General features: G+C 35.5%; 1 protein-coding gene across 5 annotated transcripts in view; it reads left to right on the forward strand.

Annotated features, from left to right (window-relative positions):
- The window catches only part of TNFRSF19 (TNF receptor superfamily member 19), a 58,586-nt gene extending 42,917 nt beyond the window's left edge, over positions 1-15,669 (forward strand). For all 5 annotated transcript variants that reach the window (XM_071735881.1, XM_071735900.1, XM_071735917.1 and 2 more), the window contains 5 exons: positions 6,789-6,953; positions 8,213-8,338; positions 9,070-9,172; positions 11,314-11,714; positions 13,462-15,669. In XM_071735881.1, the coding sequence (XP_071591982.1) occupies positions 6,789-6,953; positions 8,213-8,338; positions 9,070-9,172; positions 11,314-11,707 (788 nt within the window). In that variant the 3' untranslated portion in view covers positions 11,708-11,714; positions 13,462-15,669. The remainder of the gene's footprint in view (positions 1-6,788; positions 6,954-8,212; positions 8,339-9,069; positions 9,173-11,313; positions 11,715-13,461) is intronic.
- The last annotated feature ends 2,907 nt before the right edge of the window (positions 15,670-18,576 follow it).

The following is an 18,576-nucleotide window of genomic DNA, read 5'->3' on the forward strand; positions in this document are numbered from 1 at the left end:
ATGTTCAATTACACTTTTCATTAATGAAAGAGGGTTACTCTCTTGTTGGCTACTGAAACATCCTTCAGACATGCTTATTCTTGTATTTACATGAATGCCATTGTCATTAAGCTAGTGAATATATCATTATATTCTAAAGGCTATATAGTCTTCCTCTCCCCTTTTAGAAAACAGAAAATGGCAGTAGTTCCCCACTTGAAAATGGTGTGTATTTAGGCAATGCAAACTCTTCTGCTAATGTGGGTAATGCCTTGTATAAGCATTTTGGAACTGAGAGTGATAGCGTGTGTATACAGGCAGTAACTGCCATAAACAGACTAAATTGACTCAAATACTGCACCAGGTTGTTTTTATTCTGTAACTGAGTTGTCTGAGAAACAAAATAGGATTGCACATACAGAATACAAAGCAGATGGTTTCTACTTTCATCTGCTTTCTACTTTCATCTACTTTCATCTTTCATATTCTGGGTGGGATGAATGCATTAAGTCATTGGATTTGAAGAAGAGAATATTTGAAAACACTGTGTTTCTGTTCCCAGAACATGTCTGGAAAATAACACAATATAGTTAAAAGTACCAGTTAGAAGTAAAGTTAGAGAAAAAGGTTTCCTGCTGTTCCTGCTGCAATCTCGTATCTTCTGACACAAACAGTGATTTAGCACATGAAAACACCTGAGAAAGTGCATTTTCTGCACCATCATCTGTCAAGTGCAAAGAGAACTGCTAGAAGCAAGTCAGGAAGGTATTTGCTGGCACCACCACAGTCACACTAACAGCAATATACACTCTGTGCCACCAGATCATGCAAAATATTTCCCATTTATGGAGGACAGACATGCTGTCTTTACACAGTGATAACCATTATATGCTGTGCTGCAGGGGGAAGAATTTTTAATTCTGCAGTGACACAGATTTTATTCCACTTCCTCTGATATTTTGCCTGCTTTCTTGTGGTTTTGTTTTGTGCATTTTTTCAGGTTATTTGAGGGTACCAGTGATTTGTGCCTTTATTCTCATGTTGCTCTATTTTATATGACTGGGCAGTTCTCAAGGGTGAAAGTTTTGTGTATGAAACAATGTTATTTTTATGCCTATATATCAGTTCAGTTTAGGTGACCATAGTAGCACCAAGAATTAACATCTCTTAATTACTAAAAGAAAAATGTGTTCCAGAGATTGACTCTGCCTTACAGACAGAGTTGTATGTATCCAGTACATTTGAGTTCATACATATTTTAAATTCACATATGCAGTGTAATTTTTCTTCCATTTTACACATAAAAGGCTGTCAGCACTTGGAGTCTGTGAAAGTGTGCAATGCAACATAAATGGTCTTAGAAATGAATAAATTAAATGCCAAAGATTTTAATTTATAAGCACATTTCTCAGGATTTCCAAACAATAGATAAATATTGAATAGTCATTTTCTCCCCTGGGGCTTATTTATTTATTAACAAAATAACAGAACCAGAAAAATAAAACAAAAAAGTTGTAGGGCACTAACTTTGAAACTAAAGGCTTTAAAGTCAGCACTTGGAGCACATTTGAAAAATGTGGTTTGACATGAATAACTTTTGGGTCTTGGCCATGCACACAAATGGATGTCCTTTTACAGACGTTGGGAGAATTTCCCTCTGTGTTTACCACAGTCTCCAACATTAATGTTTAATAAAGTTTCTTACCTCCTACTTAAAAGATGAGGGGAAGGGAGGCAGTCTACTGCTTTTTAAAGAGTCAGAAATATATTCAAGATTTCCCCTTGATGTTAATGCTCAGTAGTATATATTACACATGTATTTTCTATATAATATATATATCTATATATACACACACACACAAATACGTGTTGTATCTGAATTATATATGCACACATGTTTATACACAATACATTCTTCTGCATGTTAGGGACTAGGTCGAGTTACTGTCTTTGTACTTTTAAATTAACATAAACAGCTTTTTAACTTTTTTTCAAAATGAAGGGTTGTTAAGATAAGACATTACCTTGCACTTTCCATGGATCAAGAGTACACATACAGATAGCCACTGCAATTCAGCTGACAGGCAGTAACTTGTTAAATTATTGTAACTCGAGGGTATGTCTGAGCCCTTAAGTCTTGTAAAATTAAAGCTGATAGCACTGGCTTTGACCAGTCAGCATAAAGGTAGTGGGCAAAGACTTTTTGTAATATGCAAATGCTCCTTTCCCCTCTCTTGACCAGAAATACTCACATTCTAGTGATTAACATAATTTTCATTTACTTTTGGGCTTTATTTTCAACCCTGGTCGTAAAAGATGGTGCTCTATCCATTGTTACCATGTTATCACTATCTAAATGGAATTTTGGTTAGCTTTGTTGTACTGAGTAATCCTTTTTTAGATCAGCATTGAGTCTACATGGTAAGAAAGAAACAATCTATATTTTATCCTCCTCAACTTTGGTAATTGTAGGAGTAGTAGTGGTAGTGGTATATTTATTATATTCATGGAAAGAACATAAAATGTTTCAATTTCTGTTTTCATATTTTTAATCTACAACAAAGAACTTTCTTTTAGGCATTTTGATTCCAGTAGTGACAGTAGCTAATCATGGTTTCTGGGGAAAAAAAAAAAAAAAAAAAAGAGAGAGAGAGAGAGATGAAAAAAGAGAAAGCTAAGTGATAAAGAAAGTAATTCTACATTTTGTCCTGTCTCCGTCTGTTTGGAATGATAGGCTGGAAATTCAACTATTCCGTTTATTGGCAGAAGATACAGTGTTACAGCTTGGATTCACATGTACACTGTTAGCTGAGTTATTGCTTTTTAACATCTTGGATTAACAGAAACTTTGCTTGCTTTTGAGAACCACACCTTTGCATATACTGACATTAAGAGGCACTGGCACTACTGGTTAATTATGGGAAGAATGTGTATTTAGGCTTATTGCTGAAAATTATGCAAGACACAGCTTGGTATTTTGGGTAATTTAGCACTAGCACATTTCCAGAATATGTTGGAACTGAGAAAAAGAAACCTGTGTTTTAAATAAAAAAGTATATTTTTTTTATTTATTTATGATGCATAATATGAACATGCTTTCCAAAATCATAAACCTCTGCCCTCCTTTCTTAATGTATCCCATCAAATTCACAAAGTATTTAATTACATATTTAAATTTCATCATGTAATCACATAATAGATGTAAGTCCAGGGTTAAAGTTCAGAATGCACCTCCTTGCTTTACTGAAACGGGACCATTAAGTCTGTGAGCCTGAAAAGAAAGCAAGAGTTTATGAAAATGCATAAATATCTGAGTAACTCTGAAAGCAGAGTTCAGCAATGCCCAACGGGCCACTTGTACAATAGCAATGTGCTTCTGAGCTGTGGGTCTCTGCAGGGAAGATCTCTATCATTATAATTAGAGCTGCACTACAATGGCTTGCACACAGCAGCTATTCCAAAAAGTTCTTTGAAGGTGAAAATGAGTGGTAAGCGTTCTCAGGAATAGAAAATTGCTTTCTCAAGGATTTAAAAAAAAAAAAAAAATCTTAAATAACCAGATGGCTAAAATAATTTTTTTTTTTTTTTTGCCATCCCCATGTAAAATAAAATGGCTGTATTTCCAGTTTGAATGTGGCTGATGAGCACTAAAGAAATATGTGTAGTTTATAATTTCCCAGAATGTGAAATTATACTTGCAAATAGATAAATTTTGTGAAGGGACCAAACTGTAACAGCTCCACCTACAGTGCTTTTGTTCTATTTTTGCTTTCAAAGTTAACATTTTTCTACTAATTATGACAATCTAATTTCTAAGATTTGTTTATTACTGCTAGGTAGGTACATTGATGCAGATATTTGTATTAAAAATATTTGATAATATTCTCATAATTGTTTTTATTGTCTTTTTTTCATATACTTGTCCAGGCTGTATTTAACCTTCTAACCACTAGATCAAGACTAAAATTGAAAGCCTGTTATCAAAGGACAGTCCTTGGTTTTTCTCACCAAACCCAGCACATACTGATGCATAAGAGAGCTTTTTTTAAATATGATTTCACTGTTTCCCACAAAATTATGTCCTGGAAGTTAGCATACCATGCAGAATATTCTGCAGTCTGCTAAAACTAAACTACAGCTGCAAGAATCCTAGAAACTGAGTGAAAAGTTTTCCCTGTGGACGATTGCAGTGCTGCTGCCAAAAGCATTGAAGTTATGACAAAAAGATTATGACACTGGTTGATTTTTCTTTTTAAGAGCAATGAAGATCTGGAAAAGAGGTCATAGAACTTGGCTTTGTGAGAAATAGGGATTATACAAGGACATAAATGAAGGACAGGTAATAATTAATTAAGAGGAAAAAGTACCTGAGACCCAGATTTGGAATTTTATTCTGTTATCTGGAATACAAATAATAGACCATATGCTATGATAATGACAGTGATAAAAGTCCAGTACAAGGACAGTTTGAAAATGTTTTTCTAGTTCATGTAGGAGACTTCAGCCTCTTTACTGACAAGTCAGGAGATTTGCTCTTTTTTATTATCTCAGAATCACTGAATGGTTGAGTTAGGAATGGAGCTATGGAGATCATCTGGTTCAAGCCCTCTGCTCAAGCAGAGTCACCTGGAGCACCCATGCTCAGCACCATGTCCAGGTGGCTTTTAAGCATCTCCAAGGAGGGAGGCTCCACAATGACTTAGATCAGTCCATGCCAGTGCTCAGTCACCCTTACAGTTAAAAAAAATGTTCCCTGACATTCAGAGGGAACATTCTGTGTTTCAGTTTGTGCCCATTTCCTCTGGTTATGAAGGGGGTGTTCTATAAATTTACTCTCCACACTTCCAGTGTGACAGTGGAACATAACAGTACAAATAAAAACTAAATAGAAATAGTCAAGCAGATGCAAATGCAGTAGCACTTGTTTTTCTTCACAGTGAAATCAGGAAATTAACAACCAAACACTCTTTCTTCTGAATAATAGCTGTGATCTGACCTCTCCACTTTTTTGTATTCCTCTACTTATCAGCAATTACATGATACTATAATCCACAAATACCTCTGTTATCTGTGTGGCTTTTTTTTTTTTTTTCTTTTTAATTGTTGACTCTTTGTTTCTCAGAAGTTAATATTTTCTTTGGCATAAGAGGTCTGAAGTCTTAGAAGTGGATGTAATAAAGCTGATTTTCAAATACCTAGCTTTTTGGCCATCTGCCCGTTATAACAATCCAGTATAGTGTTGAAAACACTTAGCTCCCCATGTTTGGTGTGTGTAGAGGAAATACCATACTAAGTATTGAGAAAAGTGTCCTGAGTAATACAATTCCATTAATTGCACTAAGTAAGTTCTCCCCTGTTTTTTTGTATTTCAATGAGGATATAAAATTTTTTTACATATGTACAATATGATTAGTGATTTTAATACACTCTGGCAGATATTTATCTTCCAATTTAAACTAATGACTGCATGGACCATTTCTTAGGAATTACAGTCTTTAGGTTTTAACCAAAGATTTTCAGGGGGTAGTAGGCACGTGTAACTTACTTTTTATAAGTTAAAATATGATTTATGGTCTTTTATTAAAAAAAAGAAACGCTGTCAGAACAACTCAATGTTTTGTTCCTTTTCTCTTAAAATTCTGTTGAATTGATGTGAACTTCAAAGTAGACTGAAACAAATGTGGTTTTAGAATTCATTTGTTGTTCAAAAACAAGAGCATCCCAAGAATAGCTGGAGAAGGGTCTAGATAGCAGGTCCCATGAGGAGCAGTTGATGGAACTTGAGTTATTCAGTGTGGAGAAGGAAGATGAGGGGTAGACCTTATTGCACTACAACGACCCGAAAGGAGGTTGTAGCAAGCTGGTTGTTGGTGTTTCTACACAAGTGACATGTGATAGGATGAGAGGAAACAGCTTCAAGTTGTGCCAGGGGAGGTTTAGATTGGGTATTAGAAAAAATCTCTTCACTGAAGGGATTTTCGGGCACTGGCACAGGCAGCCCAAGGAAGTGGATGTTACCATCCCTGGGGGGATTTAAAGGAATGTGGATGTGGTGCTTAGGGTCATGGTTTAGTGGTGGAGTTGGTAGTGTTAGGTTAACAGCTGGATTTGATGATATGAAGAGTCTTTTTCAGCCTAAATGATTCTGTGGATTTATATTTAAAAGACCATTCATAATTTAAGATCGTTCCAATAGCTGTTGCCAAACTTTTGATACTTTTTCACTTTCCACGTAAAAATAAGAATGTCTGTCAAAGCTAGAAACATTAATTCTTTACCAATATGGATGTGAAGTCAATTAACTGAATTTTTACTAGAAGTATTGTCAGTATTAAAAAACTATCACTACATAATCCTAGGTTTGATCCCAGAAATGGCTGTGTGACATTTGACCTTTTGTGGGTGTCAGTTGTTTCCTTATTAAGGGAAGTTCGTGTATTTTTGACTCCCTCTAGTGGATAGCTTTCTGAATTATATTCTAGGAAATGTTCTCCATCTTAGAAGAACCTGACATTAAAAATTGAGAGGCCTTTGTTTTCATGGTGAAGATCTTATTCCATTCGCATAGATGGAAGGAATGCTTTTGTGTTACCATTTATTTTGCAATATATTTTTTAAGGATTCTATCATAATGTGGATGCTGCTGAATCATACCTGTTTATAGGTGCAACTAATGGTTACATATTAACAAAAGGAATATCCTTTTCTTTCTGTGCTACAAACCCTTCTGTTGCCCAGACTGATTTACATGAGTGCATATCTTTGAAGTGTTTAGAATTCTCCTTAATTCTTATTTAATTTTATTTCAGGTACCACCAAAGTAAACCTTGTAAAGATCCCATCAACAGCTTCCAGTCCTCGAGACACTGCTCTGGCAGCAGTTATATGCAGTGCACTTGCAACAGTGCTCTTAGCTCTCCTCATTCTTTGTGTTATCTATTGTAAAAGGCAGTTTATGGAGAAGAAACCAACCTGTAAGTTTTCAGTTATTACTGTGTCTTAGCAACATTCATATACCAATATTTGTTTGTCATGTGTCATTGTAGATAAACAAATGAAATTTCTGCAGCATTCAAGCAAGTTTAGCACTGAGATGAACAAGCTAACAGAAGCCCAAGACTTAATCCATACACATTTACCAGCATACCAGTGTGGGTGCTCCACCTCCTAGAGAGAAAATGCTATGCAGATGCCCAGAAATAATCCAACTGTATTAATTCTGTGCCATAGACTGCTGCACAGACATATGTGGACCACTGGGGATCCACACTGGGTTGTTATTAGAGTTGCAGTGCCAGTATGGAAATACCAGCTTGGAGGATCTGTCCATCATATGCCACTGTTAAACATCTTAGTTCAAGATAATGAATGTGGGCATTGTAGACAGCAGATATGTCATGTAAAATTGTGGGGTTATGGGCACATGCAAGGTGAATTAAATGCCTAAACCACTTGGATTTGTAAATTTAAAATAAAATAAAATCCATAACAGGTCATCAATGTAATTCACAGTGCTTATAATAAACATTTTCTGTCCCTTAATTTGAACTAAGAAAAAGTCAAAAGCCCTCTAGTTCCTATTTAGAGTTTTAAAAACTTTTACTGAAATATGTTTATAGCATCTAATAAACTCTGTCAAACAAGAATAATACGTAGGATGAATTGATGTTATCACTGTTTAAAGCACGAGCAAAAATAAAGGGGGGCATTGTAAGAATCATTCCTAGTTTAGAAGATGCTTTACAATGTAAGTTTTAAGAAATTCAGACACAGTGAAATTCAAACTTCAGTTATTGAAATTTAGTAACTCATTTGTCTAGGTCCACCACTATACAGTTTAAAGGAATTCTGCTGTTAATATGAAACTCTTTAAAATAACATAAACAAAATCCCAGTGGCTGAAAGTGGAAAATTTCAGATGGGAATCACTGAGAATCATTAAACACTGAGAAAATTTAACAGTGAATAAGATGTACTCTCAAATCATCATCAAAATAAAAGCAGATGTCTTCCTAGAAGAGGCTGTAGTTAAACCAGCTGTTTTAGGGTTTGTTGCAAAATCTGTGGTTTGCATTATATGAAACCACATGATCATCATTGTGGATTTTTCAGTTGGTAAAAGTATGGAAATGCTATATCATATGACACTTAAGTATACTAAGAAAACAGGAGGCTCTGAACAAGAAAAAGAGTATAATTTACTAATATATATTTCTATTCATTTTCTCCAAAGGGTCTCTGAGATCACAAGACATTCACTACAATGGCTCTGAACTGTCATGTTTTGATAGACCACGGCTAAATGACTATGACCACAGAACTTGCTGCCAGTGCCAGAGGAGCACAACACAAACATGTGGTATGTTAGGTCTACTTAAAAGTGACTTTATGGCATAACGAGCATTCATCTACCACTTGAGTTGTGACATTTAGCTTTAACTACAAAGCTAACATTGTGAAACTACCCCATGTCCTGGACTAATTTCTCAATAAGCACATAGAATTTCTAAGTAGTTATTTGGTTTTGATCTTTTTTCTGCTTTCTCTCCAATGACCCTTCACTTAAAAATAGCTTTAAACGCCTGTCTCATTTCTTTCTGATAAAAATAGCACTGCATCTAGCTTTGAGACTTAACTTGATGTGAAGGATTTACCAGACAATGTCTAAGCACATGATATGAACTCTGGAGGACATTAAAAACCTGAGCAATTCAAATTGTGAATCGGTGAAGTAGTAACAGAACAGATGCATTTATGAATTAAACAAATATGTAATTTTTAAGAAAAGAACACATATACCATCCTAATTCCATTAGCTCAGAATATGGTATTTCCTTCCACACATACCTAACTTAAAACTACATTAATTTTTAAGATTCATGACTGGCATCTGTATTACTCCTGGAGAACTCTTTTGGCGTTTTTAATAATTTGACTTTAAAATAATAAATTATTTTTTGCAATGAGATATCTCTTTCCATAATCCAGACATTATAATGTAACTCTCTAACCAATACTGAAGTTTGAAACAGTAAGTTTATACAACGCTTTAGCACTTTTAACATTACTAAATAAATTTTATTTTCCTAGGACCAGTTCACTTGATTCCATCCCTGTGCTGTGATGAAACCTGTAGCATTGAGCATAGCAGTCACAGTTGTGCTTTCCATTCACATACAACACTTAATGAAAGGTAATTTTTTTTTTTATGTCTCTTAAATATTAATTATTTCTTATGCAGTCAAATTAATCTTTATACAGACACAATAACTGTTGGGACTGGAATGAGGGATTTTGGTGAACTGTAGCCATATAGTCCTGTTTTGTGCAAAACAAGGTTTATGGTGAAAAAATAAGTTTCAAGTTTGTCTCAATAAATGCTGGCATGATGTATCAGTTTCTCTGACTGAGTTATTCCTCTCACAAGCAGGTAGTTTTCCTCTTACTCTATGGTACCTTAGAGGCTTTGGTGACCCCCTCTTCCACTGTGGATTAGCAAGGTTCTGCAAAAACCTGTGAATCTAGGGATATTAAGTTATGGTTTGGAAGTGCAAAGATTTTCTTTTTTTAGAAGCTCTTAATAATTGTGAGATTTGCAATATCTAATATTAATAAATTTCTGCCAGATCATAACCATTAGATGTGTCTGATCAGCTGAATATAAATACAGTAGTAGTTACTTTTACAGCAGTGAGCTAAATATATAATATTTATGGTATCATTCAGAGTTTCCTGGTTACAGAGTTTAACACAGGATGTATTTATTTCTTTTAGCTAGAATTGTTTTCCATATAAGGTTTAAACTGGTCTCCAGCTGGTTTGTTCTTATGGCCAAATGTAACAAAATATGTAGAGAGGGCTTCTTCATAGGTATTGTTTATGCAAGGTGACTTTGTGACCTAAGTGCAAGATATAAAATACCTACATTTTCTATAATAACTTGTTTAAATACCAGCAAGCTTGACTCATCCTTTTATACCACTAAGGCTAACAAATTGAGAGTTGTGTATTTTGTGAGGGCTCTTTTGGTTAAGGCTTTAAAAATAAATGTCATATCCATGCTATGTGGACATCAAAGATCCTGTGGTTCCTTGCAGTAGAAATTGAGTTTGCTTCCATTTCCTTTGCCAAAATAATGTATTTCCTTCAATTGTGGTGTAATGTCCTGACTTTTGGCCTCCTCTATAAAAATGCTTTGTGTGTATATCAAAGCTATTAAAGCATCATGTTTTGAAAATGCATAAGGCTGCTTGAAGCCTGTTACAGGAAATGTTAGTGTGGGATTCATTTTGTTGCACAAATTATTGCTGTATATCAGATTTAATACAGCCCTTGCAGCTCTATAAATACGTAGAAAGCTTTTGGAAATAAAATCTATTAGGAAATCTTTTTCAGTTACTTATTTTGGTATACTATAATAGACCTTACTGGGCTTTCAACAGAGAGAGGCAAATATAGTGCACTTAGACATGTCAGTATCATTGTGCACCTGAAATAAATTTGAGGTAGATGATACTGAGTTATGACTTCCACTTTTTTCTATTTTCTGTAAAATAAAAATTATCCTTTTGAGAACTATCCTTGCCCTTCATTAATTTCTGTCCTTTCCACATGAAAGAAAACAGGAAAGAACTTCACATTTTGAAGTCCAGACAGAATAAACTGAAAAATGTGAAGTGAATGCATGCTCAGTATGAAATCACACGGAGTGGAATCTCAAGCAGTCTTGTTGTCTATCCCCTTTTCCAACTCTGAACCCACTATGTGTTTTACTCCCATTTAGGTATTTGTCTAGCTTGGTTTGGTTGTTAAAAAAAAAAACAAACAAACAAAAAAGCCCCAAACGAACAAAAAAACAACAGCAAAAAATCCACCGGTCTTGGAGATTCCCATTTTCTCAAACATCTTTCTTGCTGCAATTCAATGTTGTTATTTCCTGGTTTAATTCCCACCCCATACTGAGAACAAATAAATTCCTTCCTCTCTGAAAACCTTTGTGTCTGAACACTTCTATATAATTTTTATCATATTTCTGGTTTTTAGTCTATAAACAACCCCAACTGCTGTTCACATTTTCTAAAACCCTGAATTTCCAGTATGAAAGGCTTTAGGCATCCTCTGTGCCTCTAGTAGTGTTCTCCAGAACTTTCTTCATTTTTGTATGAGGAACAACCTGTATCCCTTTTCATAATAATTATTTGTATGCAGTTCCTCTAGAGTATTACCCTGTTAAACCTCCATAAAATGCCTATAATAATTAATCTCAATTATTACAATACTGATAACATTTTTCTAGAATGCTTTTGAAACTACATGGGTTTTATCCTTTTGCAGGGCTTCTGATTCTGTTGGAGAAATGATTCCTGCCTTCCTTGGTTCTCTTTCACACTCAGCCTGTGGAGACATTTCAGATGCTTGGCCTCTTATGCAAAACTCAGCTTGTTGTGACAGCATTTCTTTCTGTGAATCATATTCAGAACTGGCTGGAGGATCTGCAAAATCCTGCAGTCCCAAGACTGAAAACACAGCCAGTGTTGAGTTGGATAATAATCAGGATCTAAGTGAAGTACTTATTTCAGCTGAGACTCTTGATGGAAACATTGCAAAGTCCTTTGAAATCTCCAAACATAGAACATGCATAGAAGTTTCATCACTTCAGAACTCAGTAGCTGCTGAAACCCAGCCAAAAACAAAGCGTAATGGAACAGCAAATGACTCTACAGACTGATAATGAGGTAAAAAAAAAAACTACAAAGGAGGGAGAATGAGAATTCAAGGCACGTAGAGCTAGATAAAAATAGAATGGTAAAAAGCTATAGTGTTGTGTTTCTCCATAGGTTACGCCTACCTAGTGCAGAAACAAATTAAAACTCTACAAAAGATCCAACAGTTTCACATTCTTGTATTATTGATTGGATTTGAAAGGTGTATTAACTCAAACTGTATTGCTGAGATAATGTGAACCAGAACACTAAGTTCCTCCAGCAGTCAAATTTTACCAGGGTGGGGTTTCTTCATCAAATTTCAAGAGAAAAGGAATCAGTTTAATAGCATTGTGACCAAACTTTTATGTGAGACTAATCCTTTTTTATGAGGGAAAAACTGAGGACTTGTCTTTGCTCATTGTAAACAAAGCAGGAAAGATATGCAGGTGTTAGTCCAAAAATATTTCAAAAGCCTTCTCTGAGAAGTTGCTACAGCAGTAGCAGAAATGAGGGAATCTCACTGTTCAATGCCATCTATATTCCCATGTTATCAGATAAAACATTCCCTAAGTTCATCCATTAAATATAAATAAATACATGAAAGCTCAGCGTTCCCATTCTCAGGCAAAATGTAGGTCTGAGGTCAAAATGAGGAATGAAAACCAAGAGTCTTTACTGCCTGACAATATAACTGTGCCATCAAGTCACTCTGTTACTGCTTCCTCATTATATCTTTCTATTAGATGTGCTGTGTATTTTTAAAATGGCATTTTTTCCTTTAAAAAATAACTTGGAGCAACTAGTGGCTAATTTGTGAAAGGATCCCAAAGTATGGCAGGTGTACTGGTGGTGTTACTCAGGGGTTATGCAGGCTGTGGCTGGGAACCTGACATGGTCTCCCATGCATGTACACAGAATCAGTTGCCATGAATATTAGTAGCCCACCTTACTTAAGAAAATTAAGCTATTATGAAAACTTTGAATCATCTGCAGAAAGAAAACTGACTTCTTTTGATCCTCTACCATTTGGTTTACATGCCACTTTCATATTGTTCTTAATTAAGAAGTAGAAAGTGATATTTAACAAAAAAAAAGAGCATATCCTGACAACATGTAAGTGCAATAGTTAATTTATTGTAAAACAAGCCTTAATTCTCTAGGTGATGTTTTTCAAGAGGTGGAAAGTGAGATAAACAAATCACTAAGTTAAATCTTTTGCAATTGACTTCAATGGAACTCATAAATCACCATCAATCTACTGCTGTCACTGAAAGTATCAGCCTTGTCTAGGTCACAAGTATTGCTTGCACTATATTATTTACAGTCTGTAGTTTTGTTTGTAACAATGCCTGGCATCCTCCTGGTTTCCTTTTGGAATATGCCAAATATCATGAGGTGGTAATCGTATTCCCTAGGAATATCTAGGAAGAGACAATGACAAGGCTGTGACTGCAAATCTTGGCACTGCTTGTTCCCTGTTTTTCAGCAGTCATCAGTGTAACTTGAATGATATCTTGATGTTTTAAGGGAATATATTTCTGTATTAAAAGATTTTAAAATCAAAAGCTTGCATTTTTTTCCCACTAAACCATGTATCAGCTTCAGAGGTATGTGATTAGAAAAACTTTAAATAATATTAGATGAAAGGAACCACAGAACTTCAAAATACCATTGTAAAAACTAACATTTCACCATATTTGTTAATGATTCATATTTATATGTAGATATCTTTTCTGACATTTCAACATGTAACCATTGTTCTATTACTTTCTTTTAGGAAACAAAGCTATTTCTCTCAGCACTGAAGTTGAATGCTTTGCTGATGCACCTCTGCTAATTCTCATCAACTTTAGACTGGTCTTGAATGTCGCATGGTTACAAAATCAGATGAAAAAAATGGCATCATTTCACACTTTCTGAGCAGTTGCATCTGAACTGTGACAGCTGTAAAGTGAAACTTCAAAGAGAATCCTAGGACAGCTCTGAAAGTGGATTTATGACCTTTTGCATCTCTTTTGAAAAAAGAACCTTCTGTTCCCTCAGATTCTCAAAATGTCTGATGGAGTGAGCTTAAAAGTATATGTAAATACAGCAAGAAATATAAATACTTAAGTGTGTTTAGGTAGGCATCTTATATATGGCTACAGATGTCAGAAGGCATGGGACAAGATGTTGCCAGTTATTCTGCTTGCAGATTTATGCATGTGTTAGGAATTTTTTTTTTGCTGGTTCTAATTTTAAATCCATTTCCTGCTGTTGAAGGACTTAAAAACCCAAACATTTCTATTTATGCAGGGATCATCTATTGATAAACTGAAGCTTTTATTATATATTACATTATAGTCAGTAAGCTAGTTTGGAAAGAATTTGCATGTTTCAATATGTGTGGTTGAAATCCCCTCCATCCAATTATTAGATTTGTGAGAGGGGGCTTTGTTTTGTTAAATATAGCAGGAGATTAGCTTTAAATTAGGTTTAGTTTAATGGAAGTCAGCTGTACAGATAGGGGTGTTGTGTTCAGTTGGTAGTCTCAGTATTGGAATACAAGCACTTGCTGTTATAGCATGTAAATAATTTTGGACACTGAATTCAAGGTAAGCAACTGTCATGTCAAAATGTCAAGCCATAGCAGATGTGCCATGGATCTGTTCATACAATGAGACTATCACAAATATTTTCTAGTAATGCTAGAAAGGGTCAAGCTTCATGGTGATCTGATTCATTCATTTAGTTTCATTCATGTCACTCTTTCTCACTGTAGTACTAAAAAATTAATTCACAACATTTTAAAAAACTCCACAAGCCTCTGAATCAAAGTGATGTGCATGCCTAGTAAATTATCAGCTCTCTGCCCTTACTGCTGTCCTTTAAGATTTTTGAGCTGTATTTTGTTGCACTACATCCCATGGTAACATTTATCATTTATTCTGCAGCTGGTTTTATCCCAAAAAAAAGTTTTCACTTCTGTGAGTAATCCCAGTAACCTCGACTGATTCATTACATTCAACAGGCTCAAACCTGCCAGTGATGAACTCCAGCAATTATTCTTAAAGTACCCAATGTGCCTTGACAAAAGGAAAGCAATCAGCAAAACAAATGTAAATTTGCAACAAATATTACTCATCTTTCCACACGTGGTTTGTGTGGCAATGGCTTTGTTGAGACAGTATTCATATTCCATAATGGAAAAAGACTTTTGCTTTGAAGCACCCAGCAGAAAGTTGAACTTGCACAAGAAGAGCTGAGGCCAGTGCAGGCAACCAAGGAGGTAAAATGCTTCAGCTGAAACAGTGAGATGATTCTGTGTGTACAGATCATGAATAACAGTTATCAAGTTAACTGTAGTCAAATGAGAGTATTTTGAATCATTTCTTTGGATACTTTCATACATTTAAGAAGTGACAAAATGTTTTCACCAGATGTACGTGAAAAGTTGTGTGCTTCTTTGTATATACTTTGTAAATAGGAAAAATCCAATGTGCATTTCAGTATGTGGCAAGATCTTTTTAGAACATATGGAGGGTTAGCTTTTCACTAATAACAGTTTTTTAAATGCTATGTTCAAAATTTTGCCAGCATCTGCCATAGTAAGTATGTTTTCCCCTTGGAATTTACACTTTGTGTAATTGTTTTTGTCCGGCAACTCTAAAGAAAAATATTCCTGTCTTTAAATGAATGACAGCTTGAGAGAAAATTGGGAGGAAAAAGAATGAAGAGGGTGCTTTTTAAATATATCTGTATATTATGTATATACTTTTTTCCTTAATTTAACCAAATTGGTCTTTTATATATTGCCTGTGGCAAGCAATGTTGTACATGCCAATAGAAAACATACACTACCACTGCATTTAGACTGCCTGCATATCACATCTAGGGACTTACAGTGCTGTTTTAAATACTCCTTTAAGGATTGTAAATTAAAATCTTGTATAAATCATTTTGTAATACTTTTTCTACTTGTGAATAAAATATTATGTGAACTAGTCTTGGTTTGTTGATCTCAATAATAGCATTTAATAGCAATTAATAATAGCAAAGAGTGATCAGTTCTTATTTTTAGAACTCTGTAATGGTTTAATTGTATTAAAGTTATGGTATGAATTGGTATATCTTGGTTTTAAGATGGTTGCTATTTAAGAGTAGCATCATTCTTGAAGCTGGAAGACCTTGAAGAAGCAGCACATTAACATCAATCTTTAAAATTAGAAGTGCTCCAAAACCTTTTCAAAATTTTGCTTTTCAAGACAGGAAAAAAACCACTCCTAAGCACCACAGATTGCTGTCTGTATAATGTCTTTGAAAAGAAAACCAAGTTCTCCATACAGTAGATTGTTCCAAACAAGGTAGATATGTACATGAGTAGCTGTATTTTGGAAGGAGAAAAGGATGCCCTAATCATGGCCCCTGATTAATACCAACAGAGCCTGCACTTGTGTCACACTGCAGCAGCCAAGAGTGGCATCAAACTTTGATTGAAGAAAGGAAATACCAGTAGAGAAGACTAAATACCCATAATTTAGGCCATTTTTCAAATGTTGTCCAGAAGGTTGATATGTTCAAAAGATTCAGGACAATGTTACTCAAATGTGATGCTGTGCAATTTAAATGATTAAGGGATGGTGCGTTTTGACTGACAAGAGCAGAGGACTGAGAAGAAAGAGTAATGTGATAATTACATATAATTACCTGACTTCTTATGGTAAAGACATAAGAAGCAGTGAGTGGAAATCGAATCCACATAGGGATGGCAGGGAACACAAACCCATCCTGTTTGTGGTGGAGAATTTGTCGTATTGTTGGGTTCTATGGAAAAGTTTGAGAGAGAAACTGAAAACTGTCCCTGTAGTTAGTTTATTCCAGCCAATGTCACCTTAGCTCTTGTCCATGTATTGCTGTTCTTTCTCCAGTCTTTAAGGATGTAACTCAGAGCTTGCCTAGGGAACAGCCCCCAGAACAGCAAGCTCCTGTATGCCTGTGCCCGTGTGCTGCACTCCTGAGTAGTCCTCGACTTGTGTTCTGCTGCAGCTGTCCAGCATGTGGCACGTTTGGAAGTTCATTTTGTGCCAACAAAGGCAGCAAGTCCCAGCACTACTAGGATGACAATAGTGTGTCCCTGCCAAAGAATAAAAAAATAAATCAAGAAAAAAACAGGAATCAAAACTCGGGTATTTATTCTACTTAATCTGTAAACAACATACAATTTGTAACAAAGTACATAATCATAAAACTCGCATAGATGTTTGATCATATTAGATATAAACATTAGCAGGGCTGTAATTTTCTATCCAACTATCAAGAGGTCTGGGGAGGGAGGCTGTCAAAGCCACCACAAATCTCCTCCCTGTTTGCATCTCTTTCCAGTCCAACAGTGTTTGTTTCCTGCCTTTTCTACAAGGCAGACCAAGCCCTTATTCCAACACTCCTCATCCTACTGTGTGTTTGAGTTCGAATGGCTTTGCCCTTTGTTGTGGCCTCTTTGAGGGCCCTTGCTTTGCTTTCCTGTGAAGTCCCCCCAAGCAACAACCTTCATGCATTAACTTAATCCTCTTGCTGAGTTCAGTGATGGAGGTTTAGATTGCTACCTGCAGCACATTCCAGAGCAGACACTGCTGCTTTGTTTTGCCAGTTTAAATAAAAAGCTATTGAAGGGAGCGTGCAGTGTTTTATCAGGCACAAACCAAGCTGAGGTTGGGTACTGCAGAACAAAGCCACACAATGCACACTTTGTGCTGGCTGGGTGCAATTTAATCCATATTTAGTTTTGGCCTGAGTATTGGTAAAACCCACTTGCTCTTCAGATTGCACATGAGCCAGTTTGATGATATCTGATAAGACTGGGCATTCACAAGGGTAAAAATAGCAGTTGGTGGATTTGCTGGTGAGGCTGCTGGTTTCCACAGCAGCACTGAATGATGGGATTAGTGGAAATGTTTTCTAATAGCACAGTGAGAGGGAGGGTGGATGGATGAGGCCACAAAGAGGCTTCTAGCAAGCAGCTTCAACAGCGGGGTGAGAAAGGTGGAGATATTCTTTCCTGTCATCCCATTTGCTAAATCTTTACTTACTACAGTTGGATTTCTTTATTATCATTTGTTGTTGACCTGACAAAGGGAGATTTGGTCTGTTCAAAAGCTTATAAATTACATTTTTCTAAAGTATTGATGGAAAAGCACACCAAAAAAAGTGCTTTCTCTGAACCTCAGTCTTTGTGAAGTTTTCCATTTCTTCTACCTAGGTCCCAGCTTCAGTTTGTGGATGGGCAATTCATGTGCTATTCAGCATGCAAAAATTCTCCTAAATATAGGATACTATGCCAAAATCTAGTCTGCAACCAACAGTTTAAAGGAGCACGCTGATTTAAAGCTTGGCAAAATTAAACCACTAGAAATCAAGAAATCACCTACCTTGCTTTGCCCAATAACTTGGGTAGCTTACTTGGTAGCTACCAATAACTTGGTAGCTTACTGGAACATAATTATTAGTATATATAAATACTTAATATATATATGTACATAAAGATATATTCTAAAGTAGAATAAAATAACTAATTTTATTTTTTTTTAAATATCCACCTTGCATGTGATCTGAGGCAGGGCATTGTCCTGGCCAGCTACAATAAGGAAATTACAGAACACTATGGACCATTTCAGATGACACTTGTACAGTGTACAAGGATTGATTCTGCATCTCTCAGAGGTTATGAAATTAATAAGAAATTTATTTTAAAATAGCAAGGGCTCTAATCCAATTGTTTTAATGCCTTTCAGTCCAGAAATCAAAGTGCCCTGGATGTAGGAAAAAACCAAAACGTAGGGAAAAAACCAAAAACAAACCAACAAACAAAACCAAAACCAAACCTCCAAAAACTACTTTAAGCAACAAAATAAACCAT

The sequence above is a fragment of the Heliangelus exortis genome, chromosome 1, assembly GCF_036169615.1.
Source record: "Heliangelus exortis chromosome 1, bHelExo1.hap1, whole genome shotgun sequence".
NCBI classification, from domain to species: domain Eukaryota; kingdom Metazoa; phylum Chordata; class Aves; order Apodiformes; family Trochilidae; genus Heliangelus; species Heliangelus exortis.